We start from the raw sequence: 22,250 nt of genomic DNA, 5'->3' as shown, positions 1-22,250 counted from the left end.
ATTTAATTTCAAAAGTTAAGAATTTCTTCTTTAAATATGAGTTTTAAATTCTTTCAAATTAAAAAAAAAAAAAAATTCAATAGACCAAATGCCCAAATTAAATTTGATCATGTTCATTTTTTCAACACTTCACATCTTCACTTAATAAAATGAAATAACAACTACAGTCAGAAAATATTTTAAGTAGCTTTAAAATATAAAATATAGACTTAATAATAAAATTGGTGAGAACAATTTTCTTAAAAAACTCCAAATCAATGGATTCAGCACATTTTAAATGGTAAAACATGTTACATTACCTTCTCCACACTTGAATATCAGTTTCCAAAGAAAATAATAAATCGGACAAAAGCCGTTGATGGATAGGAGACCACCTAAATTCAGGAATACGAAATGGAGGTCTTGTAGGTCCTGAATTAAACATCTGCCTTCCATTATTATTTGTTGGCCTTTGATTTAAAGACATAGATTTTGGTCTCTGAACTTGAGTGCTGATTTGTTTACGGGGAATAGTCACACTTCGTGGCCTTCTTGTGGGAGCTACATCTGTTTCAGAAGGGATCACAGTATTTTGAGATGTAGACACATCCACATTTGTATTGCTAATACTTACAACATTATCATTTACTGATTCAGTAGATGATAATGATTCAGCACTATTTTTATTTAGAATACTTTGTGATGCATTTAAATTTTGATCAACTGTTTCACCAACGCGTTCAGACATGAGTCTCCTTTCCTTTTCTAACTGACCTTCAATAGTACTAATACCAGTAGGTTTTACTACCTCTTCCTCTTCTTCACGCTCTTTAAACGGCACAGATTCAGTAATATTTGCTTCATTTGTTGAGCTTTTCTCTACACTTTCAGAAGCCTCTGAAGATACCTCACAAACTGATGTCTGAATAGAGCTTGATGTGGTAGATTTACCTTCAGAATTTACATTTGGAGACGTGAATGTGTCATTATGATCTACAATATCATTATCACATTTGCTTTGAGGTTCTGTTGCTTGCAGAGATGAATTTAAATCTTGTTTACCCGATGTCACTTCTTGAATAAATTCTGGCACAGAATTGTCCTCCTGCGACTCTTCTGTACCACACACTGATGTAATGTTATGCTCAGATGCTGGAATATTTTTTTCTGGAGTACCTTCATGGATAGAACCATATTCATGTCCTTCTTCCTCTATATTTTCCTGGTTTATTAATGAAACATTGTTGCTAATATCATCTACATGTAGTGATTCAGCAGTCTCTTCCTCAGGCAAACTAACATGTGATGGAGAATGAATACTACTTATAGCAGAATCATCAACTGAATTACCTAAGCTCTGATTTTCACAATTTTCAAGATCAAAATGAGATAACTCAGAATTTTCATTCTCACTTTTATCAACATTATTTTCTGCTTCAGTATTCATATCCATCACAACATTTGATTCTAGAGATAAAGGAAGATTTGTTTCTGAAAGATGCTCATTGGAACAAGTTCTAATCACTGAAATTTCATTATTTTGTGCACATTCCTGACTTATCAGACTTTGCACACCTTTGCTTTCAACATCAACATAGTTTTCTTCCAGATTTATTGCATTAATAATATTATTCAAACTTTCAGTTACAGCCTCATCAACACTACGTGATGGATCAAACAAAGAATTATCCTCTGAAATAGGCGACTGTTGTTCTATTTGTGAAATTTCAATATTTTGTTCAGCGTTCCTTTCATCAGCTTTTAAAGCACAAATATTTTCCGTATTTTCTATAAAATCACCATCAGAAGAGCTTTCTTTTAATATGCACTCTGAATTGTCAACATTTGTTATACTATCAGTTATATGTTCAGCAAGTTCAAAAGGTTTCACCCCATCATCTAAAATTTCATGAGGCAGTTCATCTGGAGACTTTCCTGTGGCAATGCTTTCATCATCAAGAGTCAATTCATTGTCACATGTGGCTTCATCATCTGCAGTTGATTTTATTTTATGTTCATCAGAATCTCCTATTGATAGAGAAACAAACCCTGAGTCACTAGGAGAATTTGTTTGAGCACTTTCAGCATCAGTTTTGGCACCATTAATGGATTCAACTTCTTCGGCATTATTCAAGACTTCTGTTTCATTTGCGTCAATAGTTAGCACCTGATTTTGTTCAGAACTTGTGATAGCATCAGTTGCACAAGATGTAATAGCCATTGTCTCCATCAGAGTATTATCTTCGGATGTAACAGGTATAGGTCGATGATCATCAGCTGTCAGAAGAGCTTCACATAAACTGCTGTTATAATTGGGCTTCTTCACCACTTCACAAACTTGTGATGTTTGTATAACGGTAGACTGCTGTACGGCATCTTCACCATGAACTGACAATGGCCCTGGCAAAGAACTCTTGGCACTGTCTGATACTTCTTCAATAACAGAAGTTTTATGTTCAAGTCCAGAAAATGATGATGAATCTTGAATTACCAATTTAGAACTCTCTACTTTAGATTCATTTTCATTCAAATCTTTATGGACGATATCAGGTCTGGGTGGATTTACAACATTTAAGGCACGGTGGTTGTTGTTGTCCAATCCAGAGATTGTGCTAATAGGTTTCTGTTTGCGAAGAGCAGGATCAGTAAGATGGTCTGAACGACGCTGTTCATATTGCTCATACATCTGAGAAAACTGCAACTTAAACTCTTCAAAAGACACCTAAGAAAAATGCATAAAAATGTAATAAAGATAAAAAAATCTTTATATCTGATGAATCTTTAAGAACATTAAGAATTCTACCAAATAAAAAAGAGAGTCTGAGTTGGAACATTTTAAACTCAATAATCATGTGAGTTACTTACCTAAACATTTTATAATTTTACATATTATCATTAATTGTGATTATAATAGGTAAATATGCCAAATGTATAAACATAAAATAAATCATTTATAATTAATTTAGAAATGTAGAAACCAGTGGGAAGAGAAATATCTACTCCTGTTCACAATTTTCAATGTGTACTAAATATTTTCTTTTGAACAGATACTTTTTTGTTGAGGAAAAATGACTGCATAAATTCAATATTTAAAGCATTACTTTATTAAATAAATCACACTAAAATTCTATGAAACATCCTCTTCAAAATTTTCTATGATATAACCTCCCCCCCTCCTGTTTTATGTAGACCCTTTCCTGGGGATCATTCTAAAACTAATCAGGCAATGTAATATTTATATTTGAGTGTTTTAAAAGAAAGAGAAGCAACAGACAGAAACCAGAGAGAAAATTGTATCCAAGGCACTCTAAAGAACTCAGCTGAAAGCAAAATGTATGGAAATATCATGTGACAAATGTGAAATTTACATGACAGTAACAGCTGTCAGGTGAAATTTTACACTGCTAAGTTGTTCTGGAATACTACCCTAATAATGAATTTTTAAAAATTCAAGAATTTCAAACATGTTTCTGACAACTGACATACAGCTACTTACTTTGATAAGGTTTGTTGTAGAGTGAAAAGTTTTAAATAATAAAACATGCAAAGTTTTTATTCATATACTTTTGTTAATCAATATGCCACAAAATGCAAATCTAGTAACATTCTTACATAAAATACATTGGGAGGGAGGATCCCACTTTTAATGGAAGGGATGAACCTGATGCAAATTTTTAATATTTGCTTCAAATTAGTCAGGCTTAATCTTAATTCTCGTTGGTCAGTAATTTTAAATATTTTTCCCGGGAGGGGGGGGGGGTAAGAAGATTGCAAAGTGTGCTGAAACTTCTTTCTATGAGGTATGAAGATGGAAAAGCTATCAAAAACTTTCTTGCAGTAGTCCATAATACAGGCTAATTAACATACAAGTTTCTCTCAAGCTAGAATTCCTGATACCCCTTTTAAAACTGCACTTTGATTTCTTCATTAGTGCTTATTCCAAATCAGTTCTTGTAACGTGAGATTCGATTCTTCAGTGTCACCAAATGGATCGATGGACCCCAAATGAGCAGTGGTATTTCCATATTCCCAACATCCTTAGATCTGGTTTGAAAGTCTGCATGAAGGGAATTTAAATGTTGAACATAAGCAACGTCATCATCCTTGCAGTTTGTCCATAACAAATTGAGAAACTGAAAAAATTCCTAGCTGTTCCAGTGTTTTGCTACATTAGGTTAATTATGGCAAGAAAAGCTGCAAGATGGGTTTGGTTTTTATTAAATTTATATTGTCCCCTTGTAACTGCAAGTTTATCTCATTAAATTTAGAAAACAAATCTGTTAAATAAACATGGTTTTTATTTCATTAAAATTTCATTTAAAATGAGATCTTTAACATTCTGAAACTCCAAAACAATCTTAAAATGTTAAAAAAAAATTTTTTTTATCACCTTTTGATAGGCAGCGCATATCAGTGTGGAGGAGTAATTGCTGAAAGTTCTTATCATTTTGTTTCACATAACTGTGCGAATAAACAATGCTTTGCTCCAAATTTTGTTTACTGCATTTAGAATTAACTGAAGAGACTGAAGCAATATGCCTCTCAGATTTTTTGCAGGTATAATTGTTTTCTCTGGATATAAAATAGGGGTATAAAACAGGGATATAAAATATTAGTAGGGGTAAAATCAATGATGTTTCTCTGTAAAATGTTTCAGTTTAAGATGCAAGCAAATTTAGATACAAGCAGCTGTGGAGCCCAATTATTGATCACATAAATTTATGCTAAAATGTTTATTTCTTCAATAACAAGGTATTTCATTTAGTGCTGAAGTGAAATTAAGACTCTGTGCACGTTTTATTATGGGGGGGGGAATCAAATGTGCATGTGTAAGGCATACTTTTTTTTGTAAGTGTGTGTGCATGTGTACTGTACATAGATATAAGCATTCATGCACAACTGAAATAGTGTCTTAAAGTTTGCTCTCCCATCAGAGCACTATGAAGGAATGTAATCCTATGTTAAATTTAAAAAATAAAAAAAGGGGGTGGGCGAAATTTTTGCATTTTCTTCTTTAACAACTAATGATATTAAAGCCTTTTTTCTACATAGTCAGTTTAATCTGTCTCTGGTAAATTCAGGGTGGACTGTATCTCATGGGTGCAATGCAAGTCATTACTATATTTCTTAATTAGACTGAGACCAACCAAAGACTAATAACTTACTTTTGAATGTACAATGGCCAGAGTGTCTACCCATACTCTCCACCCTCCATATTCGTATTTTATTGCATGGTGAAGCAGCATACGAAATAACGAATAAACCATGTCAGATAATTTTTGTTCCTCAGCATTTTGAGGATGAATATAAGCCATGGCTATCAGCCATTCTTGCCACACAGACATCTGAAGAACTGTCCTAAATAGAGAAAATTCCATTTTTATTACAAGGGGAAAAAAAAAAAAAAAAGCAAAAAATAAATTTTAAACAAATAATGATTGAACCACAATATCATTTTGTGATAAAAGTTTGTTTTAAAACATTTTCATTGTTGAGTCAAACAGAATGATAAAAATCAATTAAACCAATATATTAAAACATATTGTGGAGAGTTGCCGCAGCAGTTTTTGCCATTACCTCCCCCCCCCAAAAAAAATACTATTAACAAAGTCAACCATTTTTCATTTAGCCATGTTCATATAAAGAGCTTACGTTGTCTGAAAACAATTATTAAATTATCTTTACTGCAGGAGGCAGATAATTGGCTTCTTTTGCAAAACAATTTACTTGATGAAATTTTATAAAATCTTTACATTTATAATACTTTTCATGTAAAATTTAATTATAAAGTTCTTGTCTGAAAATACCTAAATACACTTCAAATGAAAATTTTGTACAATTCTATCTTACCAAATGTGTTCGCTAAAGTTATACGCATATTCAACATGAGATGCTGCTGGTTCATTATTTGTATTAAATACTTTTTCAGATAATTTTTGCTAAAATTATTTTAGCTTACTTTAAAATGACATTAGCTTAAAATGACATTGGAATTGATCCAGGTGAAAGGTTGAAATAAACTGGAATTTTCTACTAATTATGAAGGAGAATTCAAAGGCAATAATTTTCTTAAATTGCTTAATACCCTACTAACTGTACACTATAATGACATCTAAAGGCAGCAGCATCCTACCTTATAATATTTCACATAATGACATGCAGCATTATAAGAAGCTTTTCTTAGAAATCCGTACCTTCCAGCAATAGTTTGAATGCTATTAGTTCCAGCACAAGTTTCTAGCCGAAACAGTTGCACATAGTGATAATGTTGAGTGCGCATACCAGTATGTTTTGGAACTTAGTCAAAATAATAACTGAATTTCCAGCAAATATGTGCTGCATGTCTTCATATTGTTCAATTTTATATAATTATGAAAGTTGTTTGCTTCAATCCAATATTTAAAATCAAAATACCAAACCAAAGTTACAGATGTACACAATGCTTAAAAGCAGGTAATTGCAATTATGCTTTTGATTACAGTAAATTCAGTGAAGAATTACAGGGTCAAATTTCATCTTAAATTTATGTATATAGTAACAATTACTTCTAATTTGATTTTAGGTTATTTTACAGGTACACTTTTAGTTTTGAGTTTTGGGGAAGCCCCCTCACATTAAGCTGAATAAAAATATATGGTGTCCACAAAATCCCTGAACAAATTTATTCTATCATTGCGGGTAACTTGCAAAAGACAGTGCTGTAAATTTTTGTCACAAGATTACATGTATATCGAAGATTTTTTCCTAACAATTTATCTTGAATTAATATACACATAATATGAAGATCTGGGAATATGAAAATCCTCATGTTACAAAGGAGTTGAAGTGGGACGGCCCAAAGTAAATGTTTGGCATGGGATGCTGCATAATAATATTCACAACCACTTTTCTTCCATGAACAAACAGCAGTGGCCAGAGTTTGCCTTGATACATTGATCAATTACATTTGCCTGCAGCTGAAGGACCGGGAACCAGAGGTTATTTTTCAGCAGTATGACATGGCACCACATAAAAATTTTGTCACAAAAACTTTTAACCTTGCTTGTGAAAGTGTGACCAGTATCAAAGATATCAGTTATTCCATTTAAAAGTCCCTTCAAAGTTCAAATGTCCATTCCTAAGTCCCAAATAACAAGTCTTTAAAGTTGCTTAGGATCTTTGTGGACACCCAGTATATCCAGTTTTTAAATATAGCTGCATTTGGAAATTCAAAAGAAATATTAAAGAAAAAAGACATATAACAGAAAATTAAAAATAAAGAGAATTTTAAAACTCAAGAATGCTATCCCAAACTGGAATTCTTTCACAATATTTACTAGTACACTCAAAAGAATGTATCACTGATCTTGGTTATTTTACACTGAATGAATTCATCATAAAATGAAATATTTCAATCACAAATGCACTAACCTTCGGTTTTCCTTGTTATTATTGCACAGTAAAGTCATATCGGACAGGAAGAGTTTTTTTGTTTCCATAAGTTCTTCACAAGGTTTTGACTGACGTATTAATGTAGCAATAACTTTCAATATCACTATAAAAATTGAAGAACATATTACATTAATGATAAAAAAGTCATACTTTCCATAAAATACAAAACAGATTAAAAAAAAAAAGAAACAAAAAGAAGAAGAAGACAAACATTTCACACAAAAAGCTACAAGGTATGCACAATTGATTATGGCAAAGTGCATAAGAGCTACCTACCTAAGGAGAAAAATGTCAGCCTTTCTAAACAGAACTGGCGTGTATCCGTATTTACAAACAAAAAGCACTGATGCATTATTAAATCATGTACTTGTAATACTAACTTTTGACTCAGGCTCAGGAGAAATGCATTTTGGAATGCAGCATTTTTAATAACATATTTCAGGAGAGCAATCTGGAGCAGCCGATTTCAAAAATTGCTACAACTTGAAGCAAAGCATTGCAAAAGTTCAGTAGTTTCACACAGATATCATAAAAAATCAAGTAACTTTAGATGAATATTTGATAACTGCATTTAAAAAAAATGGAATTTTGGTTTTCACAGAGCATCAATAATCAGCAACAGCAGTCGCAAATATTTTAATTTCAATTAAAAAAATGCTGATCTTATTGTAGACTCATTTCTAAGCATAAAAACTGCAAAAAAATTATTAATTTTAACATACAAAAAAATAAAGGAAAAAATTCACATCACATAAAATTCCAGCTATCTAGACCCATCTTCTTCCTCAATCGATTAAAGTTACATTTGTTGTAGACTCATTTCTAAGCATAAAAATTCATTTCTAAGCATCTTATTGTAGACTCATTTCTAAGCATAAAAACTGCAAAAAAATTATTAATTTTAACATACAAAAAAATAAAGGAAAAAATTCACATCACATAAAATTCCAGCTATCTAGACCCATCTTCTTCCTCAATCGATTAAAGTTACATTTGTTGCAAATTTATTTACTTCTTTCTATTTTTTCACTAATTCAGTGGTATAAAAATATAATACATAAAGTTCCTATTTTTTAAAACGCTAATAAATTCTTTTAAATGAATGCATGTGGCATTTAAATTGTCCTATAAATTTCAGTAAATAGACCATTAATGGGAAAGAAGTTATACATAATATACAGAAGGTTTGATGTTTCATGGTTAAGCATAGAGCCATAGCATAGAAATATGTGCTTAATTTTAATACATTGTAAATAAAATAAAGGGTAAAGAATGTGTGTTTAATTTTAGAGCTAGTGCAAATGATGATTATTTTATTCTTTTAATTTAGTTGAAATTCAAATGGACTGCACATTCAGGAGGGAACTTAATTATTTGGATATTTCACATATCTGGATAAATTCCAGCAATCTAAATATTTGAAATACAGCTGTAGTTATTGGAATAAAAAAGTTGTTTCTATCACTCATAAATTACAAATTTAATGTTATACATATGATCATTTAAATTAAAAATAGAGATATTTAATTAATCCTAAATCACAAAACCTTCATAAAAACTTATTAGTTTCTATAAGAGTAGTAAACCTGATTATAGTTTATTTATGTTTATAAAACCTGATTTTCCTAAACTACAACACAGTCTTCTGTAGGGCCCAGTTGCTTTATTGTGTTAATATAAATTTAAATACAGGTGATAGCAGAATAGCGAATTCAAAGAATGTGTATAAGGTGTGCCAAACCCTATACATTAAATGAATATTTATGCTAATATGATGAAGTTCATCATTACAAAACAGACTTTAAATGAAGCATTATGTTTAGTGTCAATAATTCTTAAATTGAAAAGAGTTAATAATCAGGAGTATGCAAGAGATTTGGCTACTTTAATTTTATTTTGTTTTGAAAAATATAAAAATAATGAGAGTGGTTAATGATTAGTGATCTGTCAAATGCACATCATCAAAAAGTAATCCTCAAATTCATAAAGTTTAAAAACAATTCTTTATTGTCCCATTCATGAATTCTTTGCTATAGCTAACAAAGAATTCTAAAGATGTCGCTAAAATCCAGGTTATAAATAATCTTATTTAAAAAGAAAAAAACGTATTTACATAAATTGTAATTCTAACACTTTTACCTAACCATCAGTAATACATAAAGTAAAATTCTAATACTTTTAGCAAACTATCATACTGACAGATTGAAAGTAGCTTTCTTGATAAAAACTAAATCTGAAAATTCTTTTTGACATACTTGGGTTTTCCAGCCTATAATGAGATTCTGGCTCAGGATGTTTTTGATACAGAATTTGGCTCGACACATGCTCTGTCAGAATCTAATATAAATAAAATCATAAATATAGCACTGAAAATTCATACACAGCAAATACAGCGATACATATAATCATACCATATGAAAAAGTAAGGGGTTTTGAATACCTCATATAAGACATTGTATGTTGATAAGGAAATGTGATCCGAATGTAGAAGCAGTCTTTCAGCGAGCAGCATGTACAAATTATGTGGACCCATCACATCATGCTTTCGCCTGAAAAATACACATTTAAAAATTTGTACAGATGGCAACACTAACTACTAAATTTTTTAGAACAAGCTTACCTAGTGAACACAAGAAAGAAATACATTATTTCACACACACGCACACACAAAAAAAATATTTATAATTTTTTATTAAAATATATTATTTGTTCTAAATGTTTTGATGATGTAAATATGCAGTTGTGTTACATCTAATTGATAATGATTCTGGATTCCGAAAATATTTTAAAAGTTCCTAGATGCCACACACTTAGTATTCAGTTGTGGGCAACGAGATCCTACATCTGAGAGATATATGCTGCTTTATAACTACTAACACCAAGAAGAAAGAGCCTGACAAACCTGAAATTTGCATGAAAGGTAAACCGTATTGGGAAATGAAAATGATTATCTTTCCAGAGCATGCACATATTACAGGAAAGAGAAATAACACCTTGAAACAATATAAAAAAGCAGACTGAAAAAACAATTTTTCGTTTAGGTAATGTATATAGAAATAATTCTTGTGGTGCAGATCATGTTATGCCTTGCGTAAGAAGAAGGAACTCATCCCAGCATGTCTCACAGTTTGATCATAAGAGAATCGCAACCTACTGAGACTAAAATTCATTATCCTCTTTGAATGATGGTCACATTAATCAAAATCCAATGACCACTATGATAATTTGCAATCAATGGATTCAGGAAAGCCATAGAGAGTTATGAGCAGCATATCAATAATGCCCTCCACTTATGAATGCCCAAGATGACAGAAATCTTGTCTGTATTGTATACTGCTGCTAGGGATCACATAGCCACATCATATCTCTGGGTTAGGAAATTGGATACATTGCATAGCATCAACTATCTACACATATGGTGTGATAGCATTTGCAACAGCACAGATTGTTAGCGAAATGACCACTGTTTACAGTACCTACAATTATGCTTAACCACTTGCGCTGAAAAGACGTGCCACAAACGTCGAGATGCTTTTGTTTCAAACTGCACGCAAAAATGAAAATAACGTGGTGCGCACGTCGCCTAACAACGAGATTGTTTATTTCTCGAGTTACAGCTCTGGATTGCACTCGCAGACGCGGAGTGGCATAAATGAGACACTTTACCACTTGTTATATTGTAGCGCATGGCACCGCAACCATGAAGTTTAGTCATAGCGCAAGTGGTTAATGATACATGTGGAACTCGTGAATAGCATGATCTTATCAGATGTCCAGGTTACTGATTTCTACATGTTCTGTGCTTCAAAGTTATCATAAATTATAATCACTTCATCCTTCCATTACAATGTATTTTAAAAATAAATGTTATAAGGTATTTTCTTCCTACTTTTTGCTTGCCTTCGTGGTGTAACGGTAGCACACTCGGCACATATTCGAAAGATCCTAGTTCGAGTCCTGGCGAGGGCATTGGTTATTAATATTTGCTACAGTTGCTTGAATTTCTTCCACAACATTTTAAGTAGGTTAATGATAACTATACTACACTTAGCAAAAAGGGCATAGCAAATCAAATGTCTAGCCATCTCCTATTTAAAATAAAAAATAAAAAAAGAGAGAGAGAGAGAGAAAGACATATACATTTTATCTTGAGTACATGTTCAGAGCAAAGTCAAGTAGTTTTTCTAATGGGTGTGAACACTGAGATTATTAAGTGTTTGATTACAGTAATATTCAACACAGCATCCCTGACAGATTTAATAAACTATTTCAAATTTCAACAAATCTCTACATAAAAGTTATCCTTCAATCTTCTTCAAGAGAAATTATTTCTGCTCTTTTAATAATATTCCATAAACATTATTAAAAAAATAAAATCTAATAATTGGTGTATCAGTAAATTTTAGTACACTTTGCACATTAAAATATGACACAATTTTAAAACTGAAATGTATAAAATGTGATTTACAGAATTCTAAATATTTCAGTCTCCAGATACTTTATAAAGAATTGTCAAAGATACTAATACTGCATTATTAGGCAAGTATGACAATGAGATCATCATTGATGATATGCAAAAGAATTTATTTATAAAGAAAAAAATATTTTAAAATAAAAAAAATCTGCATGACAATTAGGAAAAAAAAAGACACTTTAACTCCTTAACTGCATATATATTTGCCTTGCTCAGCCGATGTGTTAACTGCCCTGGGTATATATATATATGCCCTTCCAAACTACTATCATTTGCTTTGCACTGCTACCCATAAAATTATTTGCAAAGCTTTGGAATGCAACACCACAATGGCCTTGACAAAGTATGCGAAGGAGGATACTATTTCAGAGAAGTGTGGAGAGAAAATGGAGAGAGGGGTGTCTAAAGTGGTGAAAGTAATGACTGCGCGGTATTGGCTGGTGTTGTTTGAGTAAAACTTTTTTTTTATTCTGTGTCCTCCGTTTTCATTTACTTTTTGTAGTAGATTCCAGGACTAAAGAAAGATATAACGGATGTTTCAAACCCATTTATCTTTTTTGAATTATTTTTTGATGAACTGCTTGTGCTTCATATTGTTACTGAAACTAACCATTTTGTAGATGAGTATATGAACCAACACCTTGCAAACAAAAAATCAAGAACAAAATCGTGGCATTCATCCAGTTCAGAAGAAATATATATATTTTAGGCATACTGATTTCACAAGGTATAACACTGAAACCTGACATTACACTTTATTGGTCTAAAAATGAATTGATCAAAACTCCATTTTAGGGATCTTTTTCATTATAAAAACATCATTTTTATTATACTTACATCTTTTTATTATACTTTTACTCAAAAAATTATATTTTGTGCATTCATTTTTTTCTTTTATTCTTTATTTTGTGAAAGTGAACAGTTTTTAGAAAGTAAAACTTGCACTTATTTCCTCCCTAATACATCGCATAACTACACGCACCTGTGCGAAAAACCGTGGCACTGGGAAATGAATCTTGTACGTTTTCCGCAGCAGTTAAGAGGTTAATAGACTAATGACTAATGCTAAATTTTTCAGCAATAAAATAAACATTTTGTTTTTATCTTGTACAGTTCAAAATGAGAAATCGGAAAGGAATGTGAGTATGTGAGAATTCATGCAGTTTTGCAGTCTAGGCAGTTCGCAGTCATAAATCACACAGAGATCACCTACATTAAAATTGGAAGCTATTTCATTTGGCATATTCACAATTTTTTTTAACACAAAAATTCTACACAGATTTCTGTGGACTTTTAAACGTTATTAACCTTCTTTCAAGATTCTTCTGGCATAAAACGTTTACTTCTGTGCGAGAATCAGCAGAAATCTGTAATTTATCAAATCTTTAGAACTAATCAGCCAGCATTTATCTATATCAAATATGCTTGAAACAATGTACAGTTTAGCCTACTATTCCTCTACTTAACAGCCCCCTTTTTTATTTTTGCTCGGATTTGCACATTATGGGTACTTTTAGAGGAAAAAGAGCTGAAGAAAAGAATGGCACAGAAAAACAAACAGAATATATCTTTGTTTTTCATATAAAGTGGGCTAACAGAAAAAATTCGTTTTTCTCCTCCCTTCCCCCTTTCAAAATTTAGTTAAATAACTGCATGACAGAGAATTTCATCCATGTAAAAAATTATCAGATAAGATTAAAAATCTAAAAGGCAGTATTATTATGATTACTCTAATTGTATGCACATGTAGACAACCTGTAATATGTGTCTATGTATAATGTAAATACTTTCACAAATATTCCAATCAACAAGCTAAAAGTCTTAATCTAAGAAACGATAATGAGATTTATCTAAAGCATAGTACCGCAAATACAGTAACAAAGTTCAAAATTATATATAGGTATTTCACCATTCCAATTTTATGAAAAATAAAAATATTATCTATCTATATATACTTGAACTCTAAATTACAGAAATACTATTCACAAACTTTTCTCAGTCACAATAGCCATGATTAATTATACATAAAATGAATTAAATGACATCTTTAAGATTCTTTATTATCACAAAAATATACAGCAAGAACACAATGAAAATTGAACTTACTTATGTGTACTTCTACTCAAGAAATAACCCAAAAGCTTTAGAGCTTGCAACCGAATGACCTCATTTGTTGATGCAAGAAGTTTAAAAACTGTCCTGTTATATATATGAAAATTATTTTTTATATCAAATTCATAAATGACAGTAGCAACATAAAACACAAAAGAACATACAAATGAATTTAAGAATTTTAGATATTTAAAATAATTATGTACCTAATTCCATTTTTAATATCAAAAGCTGGGACCATAGAGGCAGGATGCTCTGACATCAATGACATTAGCATTTGAAGAACATCGTGAAGATTTTCATCCTAGGAAAAGAGTTTTATTTTTTACAGCCTAACTGAAATTCAAGCATATAAAATCACCAATACATTATTTACATAAATTGAGCATAGTATAAATGTAGTGGGAAAGATAATAAAAAAAATTACTATTAACTTAACATATATAAGAGGAAAACTATTAAAATGGATCATAAAGCTATTTTGTTCAATTAAGAATATTTTTTATACATTTTACAAATACATCATCAACTATTTAACTATCTCATTTTGTTCATTCTTTAAAAAAAATCTCCACTGTCCACCAACACAAGCAAGACACAGTTTGAATGGTCTCTAATAAGACTGTTTGATTCTCTATTAAAAATAAAATACAATTGATCAAAATGCTCAAAAATATTAAAGATATCCAATTAATTTTAAAGATCAAGTAAATAAAAATTTCAAAATGCAGATCTAAACATAGCCTTTTAATATTAATAACAACATGCAATTAATTAGATTAGTAATTCAAACTTATAATGCCATAAAAATACAAAATTAAGAGACTCTAAAATTCATAGCTTAACAATGCTTAATAAGGATCCACTTTTCACTAGTTTATAAAAATACAGTCAAAAGTCTTTAATCCGGACTCATCAGGACTTCGACGATTCCGGATTATAGATCATCAATTTAAATCTGGTAAGATGGCATGCAGAAATTATAAAATTAAAAATATGAAACCATAATTTATGAAATAAAGAGCAATTATGATCTAAAATGTATCAAAATGTATAAAAAAGGGAAAAAAAAAAAAAAGCTTAATATTTATTTGTTTCCTTTATTAAACATTTCTTTCAACGAGCGCATGCGTAAAGCGCACGTTGATTCCATTTTTAATATCAAAAGCTGCAACCATAGAGGCAGGATGCTCTGACATCAATGACATTTGAAGAACATCGTGAAGATTTTCATCCTACGAAAAGAGTTTTATTTTTACAGCCTAACTGAAATTCAAGGCATATAAAGCATATTCAAGCATTACACATAGTCTAAATTACAAAATTGCAACCAGAAAACTATTTCATGCGTATTCGTGATATTTATAATGACGAGGATTTTGATTTAAATCATATCAAAGATGGAATACATCAAAATGAAATACTACATTTAGTAAGAAATCATAGGCCGAATAAAATAAAAACATCTGAAGACAAGGATAGTGCTGACAGATCAACTTCCAGTTTGTTGCATGCCACAACATCCCCCCCCCACCCCGCAGAGCAGCATGAAATTGATAAACAGATTTCGAAATGGTTACAGAAACAAAGGATATGCCTTTATCCATTTTTTCAGCAATTCCACTTTTTGTTTGATGGACATCGAAACATGCTTTCGCTTTGTAGATCCTTTGGCAGCTCCAGAATCAGAAATTCTTTTTGACATAATCGAAAGTTCAAGCTTAATTTTATAAAATTTTATATTGCTCTAACAGTCTGCAAAAAATAATAAGCTGGATCCAATTCGAAGATTAAGGAACAATGCAATCTGCAACATTAACTGAAATAGATAGTTAGATAATTTTAGCTTAGCTTATACCATTCGTTATACATTAAACGCCCATGCGTAAACGCATATGGCAAGTGTAAAGGTATTATGCGCATGCGTAAGCACATTATGCATTTACGCATGCGCAGAAGGTCTGTAGCTTTGAGGCCCGGGTTATAGATCATTCCGGATTATGGATGCCCGAATTAAAGACTTTTGACTGTAATATACAAATAGCAAATAAAGGATTGCAAAAATAACCAACAATTAAAAGAATTCTCAGTAAACAATTTTCTTCTAACTATAGAAGAGGGGGAAATTATTAAATGCATTACCTCATGGACGGTAGTCAAATAATTCAAAATGCTTTGTAATTCATCTTCTTTGACACCATTTCCTTTTAAAATCAGTTGTTTCAAAAATAACAAAATGTATGCTCGAATGGACATTATATCATTCTGGTTAGGACGGGGGCCATCTGAAATATACTTTCTAAAATAAGAAAACTTTGAAATTTCACACTACATAAAAAAAGTTACTGGTAGTAAAATGCTTATTTGTTAGCAAATACACACACAAAAATAAAATTTTACAAATCCAAGTCTAGAAAATAACGTAACATAGTGCACACTGAATAAGTAACTAAAGGTAAACATATTTGAACTATATATCTAGAAAAGAAATTTCTTAACTTACCTATCCCTTTGGGAGTTATGCCACTTTTATTTCTTGGATTCACCACCCAATAATAATATTTTAATGTATGCATTGTCTGCAAGACAGTGCTTATGCGACGTACATTGCTGTAGATTTGTGTATCCGCCAAAAAGTCAGTCGCAAGGTAAGTAAATAATTTTGTTTGAACCTTCAAAGAAAAAATTGACATAAATAATAAATACTTACAACTTTACAAATCAAACATACTTTCTACTAACATAAAAATAACCATAACGGATAAATAATCTCTGCAATAAACTGACATATTAAATCACATTGAATGAATAGAATATTTCTAGCAGTTTGTAAATGCCTTAATCAAATCACAGTAAAAGTAACATGTTTTCATTTGTTATTAATATTCTAACAACTAAAGTAATTACACATTACAGAAAAGTACTGATACATAATGCAGCTAATAAATTGACATATTAAATCACATTGAATGAATAGAATATTTCCAGCACAGTAAAAGTTACATGTTTTCATTTTTTATTAATATTCTTACAGATGAACTAATTACGCATTACATAAAAGTACTGATACATAATGGAGCTGATATACAGTATCTATGAAAGTATTTACCCAGATTTTATTTTTGCAACTACTTGTCATAGCTATATAGTTTTAGTTATAAAAATATTTTAAATATTGCAAAGATGTATGTTATCATATTTGTGAAGTTAAAAAGATTAATTTCATATAAAACGTAAAATCTGACTTTTTTACACGTTCCTCCAGTCTCTATACTTATATTTAGGAAAATTTTGCACTCGTTATAAAAACTAACACACAAAAAGGCATTAGATCACCATGTCCACACAATTCTCATATGATGAAAATTGATTGAAATATTTAATTTCAAAATCTGCCAAAATTGATGTCATCCTGAATTTACACTGAAGGACTAATAAATTAATTAGAATAATTCGAGGTTGATTTCACCCCCTTAAATGGCATTAATTGATACTCTTTTGTGACTTACTAATATCTGCTATGCCGAAAGCATTTTTACACCAGTAATTTATGTTTTAAATCTAAAAATGCATTACTACTAATCGTATGAAGTTTTATTATTTTAGAGCCATAAAAATAACCGTAAAAAAACATTAAAATGCAAATTTTTCCATGTTTATTTACTGCAAATAATATTACTACTTGGTTATGTGCCAATATCAAAGCTTGCCACTGTTTTCTGGAAAACAAATTCTGTATATTCTGTAAATAAGATTTCCATTTGAAAATACTTACAAGATCAATGTTTTTCACTATAATCTTTTCAGAACTATTCATCAAGTACTCTCTTAATAATGGAAAACTTTTTCTAATTCAACCTTTTAAATTTTATTTTCAGTTATGTCAAAATTCGAACAATTTGCTCTTCAACTTGTGTAAAGCTCCTGAATATGATTGTAATCATTGCACAAATCACTGATCTTTTGCAATCATTGAATAAATCAAACTCTGAATAATATTTCTTCTTTTTATGACTTCCCCTACAAAATTTTAAATTCCTTTCTGATTTCTTCTGAATAAGCACGTACAAATTTAAACACAGCCCCTTTTTTTAAACTGCAAAACAAACTTTTGCAAAGACTTATTTAAAATGCAACTTTCGATTAAATGGAATTTTTGTGAAAGCAGTACGGCTCAACTTTAGAACATAGTTGAAAAAATTTTAAATATTGAATATTCATTAGTTAACAGCTACATTAAAACACAAAATGTAAAGTGTAATTTATTAATAAAATAATTAAAAACTTATAACAATGAATTTGCTTTGGATTTCTAATAAAATAAGTTATGCAAATGCAAAGACATACATAAAATATTTTCTATAATACACTTACGGTAGTAGGGGTGTAAATCCACAGGGCCGGATTGAATAAGATATGGTCAAGTAACTGTTTCAATAGTAATTCACTATTGCTGTTGTTTACTGTGACCAAATACTTTGTGAGATTTAAAAATGATAACAACACTTCTTCTGTAATGTGATCTCTAGATGCCTAAGAAAGAAGAAAAAATTATGTTTATGTCTAAAAATACTGGTTGATGAAAACATTGCACAGATCACTTTATAATATATTTCTAATAAATCTATGAGACTATAATCATACTAACCTTTTGTAGCAAGTAGCTGATGACCAGAAAAGCTTTATTCTGGATCATATGTTGCTGGACGGTTGGAGAATTCTCAACCAAATCACAAACAAAGCCAATCAATGTAGCACTAAATAACATAAATTATTCTTAATTTCAAAAAAGTCCCATTATCAGTACACCATTATGCCAGCCAGTTCAGTAAGTTCTAAGCCTAAAAATAATGCAATTATACAGCATAGTTTAAATGTGTTAGCAGAGTGTCTCTATAAAGATACTTTTGTACTGAACCATTTTAAAAATGTATTTTGGAAAGAGTCCCCCCCGCCCATTTTGTAAAATGTTTCGTTTTGATCATTTTGTAAAATATCCCACATTGCCTTGAAGTCGATGAGGTCAGATCGTCTAACAGAAGTAACTGAATCTGAAGCAAGTAATAAAGTGCATGTATCGTGCTATTAATTCAATTTTTGAGCAAGAAAAAAAACAACATGGCCAAACCAGTGTACAGAATAGTAGCATGTAAAGAGACAAACAAATCTTTTCCCATATACATGCCAATATTACAAGATGCAAAGCTTTGTTTAAAACATACTTTACAGCCATTAGAATATAATCTACAATCACTCATCCATTTGAAGTCACCATTCATTATATATGCTATTGAATTGAAGATATGGAATGGAATGTTTTGACTGTGATAAGTGCAGATAGGACATTTGCCATACTCTGACAGCGTAGTCATAAAGCTCCAAGGATATCAAATAATGATGCAGCATGAACCATACCCAGCACTAAATTGTGATTGTTACTTGGCTTGGGTGATAGGAGAATTTTCATGTGGAAGAGGTCTGGCCAGCACTTCTCACCCTCCATTATTATGGAATGGCACATATCCATTACGTCTGAGGGTACGCTTTGGCCATCGCAAAGAAATGTCTAAGTGAGGGGATATCTTCTTCAAAGACTTTCTAAGGCAAAATGGCTCATATTAATTCCTGTCACACATGAGGAAAATTAAACTTGAAGATATGGTTTTGAACAAAAAACATATAAGATATCTTCTTCAGCTAGTAGATAATTAGATATTAGTGCTGGGTCTGAGGAGACCATCCTGCAAGAATGTTTGCTTTATTCTTACTAACTGATCTGATGGTTTGTTTATTCCTACTAACAGATCTACAAACTGTTGAGGCTTAAAATGAACAAGAATCATGCCACAACATATAATATCAACAAAAACATATAATAGAATTTTGAATAATATAACAAAATTATTACCTCCTCATAAATCGAAGACCTCACTAAGAGATACACTAAGTTCAAACAGTTGACTAAGTTGAACTGTTTAAACACTAAGTTGGGACAGAGTTCAAAGGTTTTAAAAAAGCATTTATTGCTATATGTTAGGCTTAGAGCTTACATTATCTTAGGCTTAGGTTAGGCTTGGGTTTACATTATCATCAAACAATAGACTTATAATAAATGCACCTTTTATATATACCATTAATTTCCCTCATATATATATATATATATATATATATATATATATATATATATATATCTTTAATAGATGAAACATAATTACATTTTAAACTGGAATAAAAGAAATAAAATTTACAAGTAATGCATAAATACCATGTTGTTGGCTTCTTGTCTTGGTTTCTAGACAAAGAAATGCCTGTTGGAATGTCTAGTTGTCCCAGCAATGGAAACAATACCTAGCATAAATGCAGACAAATATTACATGCAAACTGACATACAGTTATCAGTCTCCGCATTCACTTTTACCAATTCTAAATAAATATAATAATATTTACAGTGATATGATAAATTAAATTTCATGAAGAAAAAAATTAATACAGTAAGATAAGTAACAAAATTTAATTGCCAAATAGAATTGCATGCAGTATTTCCTAATTAATGCCAAGGTCAACCACATGTGTTGATTTGTACCTTTCAATGTGAAATTTAGTGATTTCGTAAGATACAGTAAAAAATATTTCCTAGACCAGCATTAAGTTATTTATATTATTAAGAATAATTATTAAACTATGCAGGAAATGCACCACACTATAAACAACCAACTTCATTTTTAAAAAAGAAAATTACTATGCTCTTTTTTTTTAGTTCATTGAATTAAACTTTTCTTTTTGATCCATATTCCTAACTCTCTAATTTTTTCAGACTACTTCACTTTATAAGTAATTTCATGATTTTACAACTGCATGTAGGGATGTTAAGGCTCCAAAGAAACTCTAAACTTAGAAATTTCTTTTATCATTTTATGACAGATATAACATAACATACCTCCATGTATATTTAAAAAAGAAAATTTTATAAATAATTTCTCTTTAGACATTTAATATAAAAAATGAACATGGCTGAAGATATTACAATGATTAGCAGAATAAAAAATACTTCAATATTCATATAACTCTTATAATTTTATAGCGTACTTCCATGCAAAACTCTAAAAAATGTTTGCAGAAATTAGTATTCTCTAAAACTGAATCAATCTCAAGCTTGTTTTATTCTACTATCACAGCTATGCATTTTTTAAAATTCTACGAAGCTTAAGAGTTGCATCAAGAAACATATATCTTAAGTTCATATGCTGGTCTGCCTTTTTAAAAATAAATACCTAATAAGATTTACTTTCATAGAAATCAATTATCAAGTTTGAAGGGAGGAGGGGGAACTGAAAGGTTTCAGAATTAACTGTCGCACAAAAGGATTTACATGAACGTGAAGTATTTTTATGCTTTCACTCAGCTCAAGGTCTACTAGACTGCTCTTGCATTCACTCCTGCTAAACCCCCTTTTTTTGGTCTTTTTAGCTTTATTATTAAGAACTGTTTTCTTTACACTTAGCCTCATATTTCAAGAACAAAATCGCATAATTTTTTTAAGTTGTATTAGCAGTATATGTTTAGAATTCCTGATTCAGTGTTAAATTTTGGCATATATTTTTAGAATTTTTTCAGTCTCTTCTCAGTTTATCATATCAATATTTAATTTTCTTAGTTAAGATGGCTAACAAAAAAAATTTTTGTCTTTTTATTATTAACTTTATTTATTAAATATCACATTCTTATGACCACATAAAATTCAATTCAAGAGCAAAATAACATAATATTTAAAAACAGCACATCTTTAGAATTCCCAATAGAGTGTTAGAGGTTACCATACATATTTTTATATTCACTGTATTATTTCCTTTAAAAACTAACTACTAGCTGGGGCGACTGGCGAAAATATTTATCATAAAAAAGAGAAAAGTGGTAATGATTTTAATTAATATAGTTAAAGCAATTTCATAAAAATATTGAATATTTCTAATTGGATGTCTCACGAATTTTATACATGTTTATTTAAATCGATGGCACTAAAAAGTAGAAAAAAATATTCTTAACTGTGTTTATTGTTTTTAAATTGCTCAATAAACATTCCAGATTACATCTGAAAGTATCTTAAGATTTGCTGAATGGCAACATGCTTGTGCATGAAGATAAAAGTATTTTACTTCTGGCAGCAGCAACAAATTACTTTCATACAGCTGAGTTTATTAATTAAAACTGGGAGACAAATGTCTTACACTGTTCCAAATGGCAACAGTGTTGCATA

General features: G+C 30.5%; 2 protein-coding genes across 3 annotated transcripts in view; both read right to left on the bottom strand.

The window, feature by feature from the left end:
- The window catches only part of rg (A kinase anchor protein rugose), a 258,360-nt gene extending 244,264 nt beyond the window's left edge, over positions 1–14,096 (bottom strand). For both annotated transcript variants that reach the window (XM_085824292.1, XM_085824293.1), the window contains exons 1-6: positions 13,991–14,096; positions 9,851–9,959; positions 9,666–9,747; positions 7,390–7,513; positions 5,145–5,337; positions 300–2,701 (exon numbers count right to left, since the gene is read on the bottom strand). In XM_085824292.1, the coding sequence (XP_085680418.1) occupies positions 300–2,701; positions 5,145–5,337; positions 7,390–7,513; positions 9,666–9,747; positions 9,851–9,943 (2,894 nt within the window). In that variant the 5' untranslated portion in view covers positions 9,944–9,959; positions 13,991–14,096. The remainder of the gene's footprint in view (positions 1–299; positions 2,702–5,144; positions 5,338–7,389; positions 7,514–9,665; positions 9,748–9,850; positions 9,960–13,990) is intronic.
- A 1,003-nt stretch (positions 14,097–15,099) lies between these two features.
- The window catches only part of LOC146995535 (neurobeachin-like), a 261,679-nt gene continuing 254,528 nt past the window's right edge, over positions 15,100–22,250 (bottom strand). The window contains exons 13-18 of the mRNA XM_085823139.1: positions 20,262–20,344; positions 18,645–18,753; positions 18,371–18,529; positions 16,500–16,668; positions 16,139–16,281; positions 15,100–15,231 (exon numbers count right to left, since the gene is read on the bottom strand). Coding sequence (XP_085679265.1) covers positions 15,100–15,231; positions 16,139–16,281; positions 16,500–16,668; positions 18,371–18,529; positions 18,645–18,753; positions 20,262–20,344 — 795 coding nt within the window. The remainder of the gene's footprint in view (positions 15,232–16,138; positions 16,282–16,499; positions 16,669–18,370; positions 18,530–18,644; positions 18,754–20,261; positions 20,345–22,250) is intronic.

The sequence above is a fragment of the Stegodyphus dumicola genome, chromosome 9, assembly GCF_044657685.1.
Source record: "Stegodyphus dumicola isolate Sdum_Otavi_A_Nest chromosome 9, ASM4465768v1".
NCBI lineage: Eukaryota > Metazoa > Arthropoda > Arachnida > Araneae > Eresidae > Stegodyphus > Stegodyphus dumicola.
The sequence above is the reverse complement of the archived record's forward strand: the minus strand, read 5'-3'. Positions and strand labels throughout refer to the sequence as shown.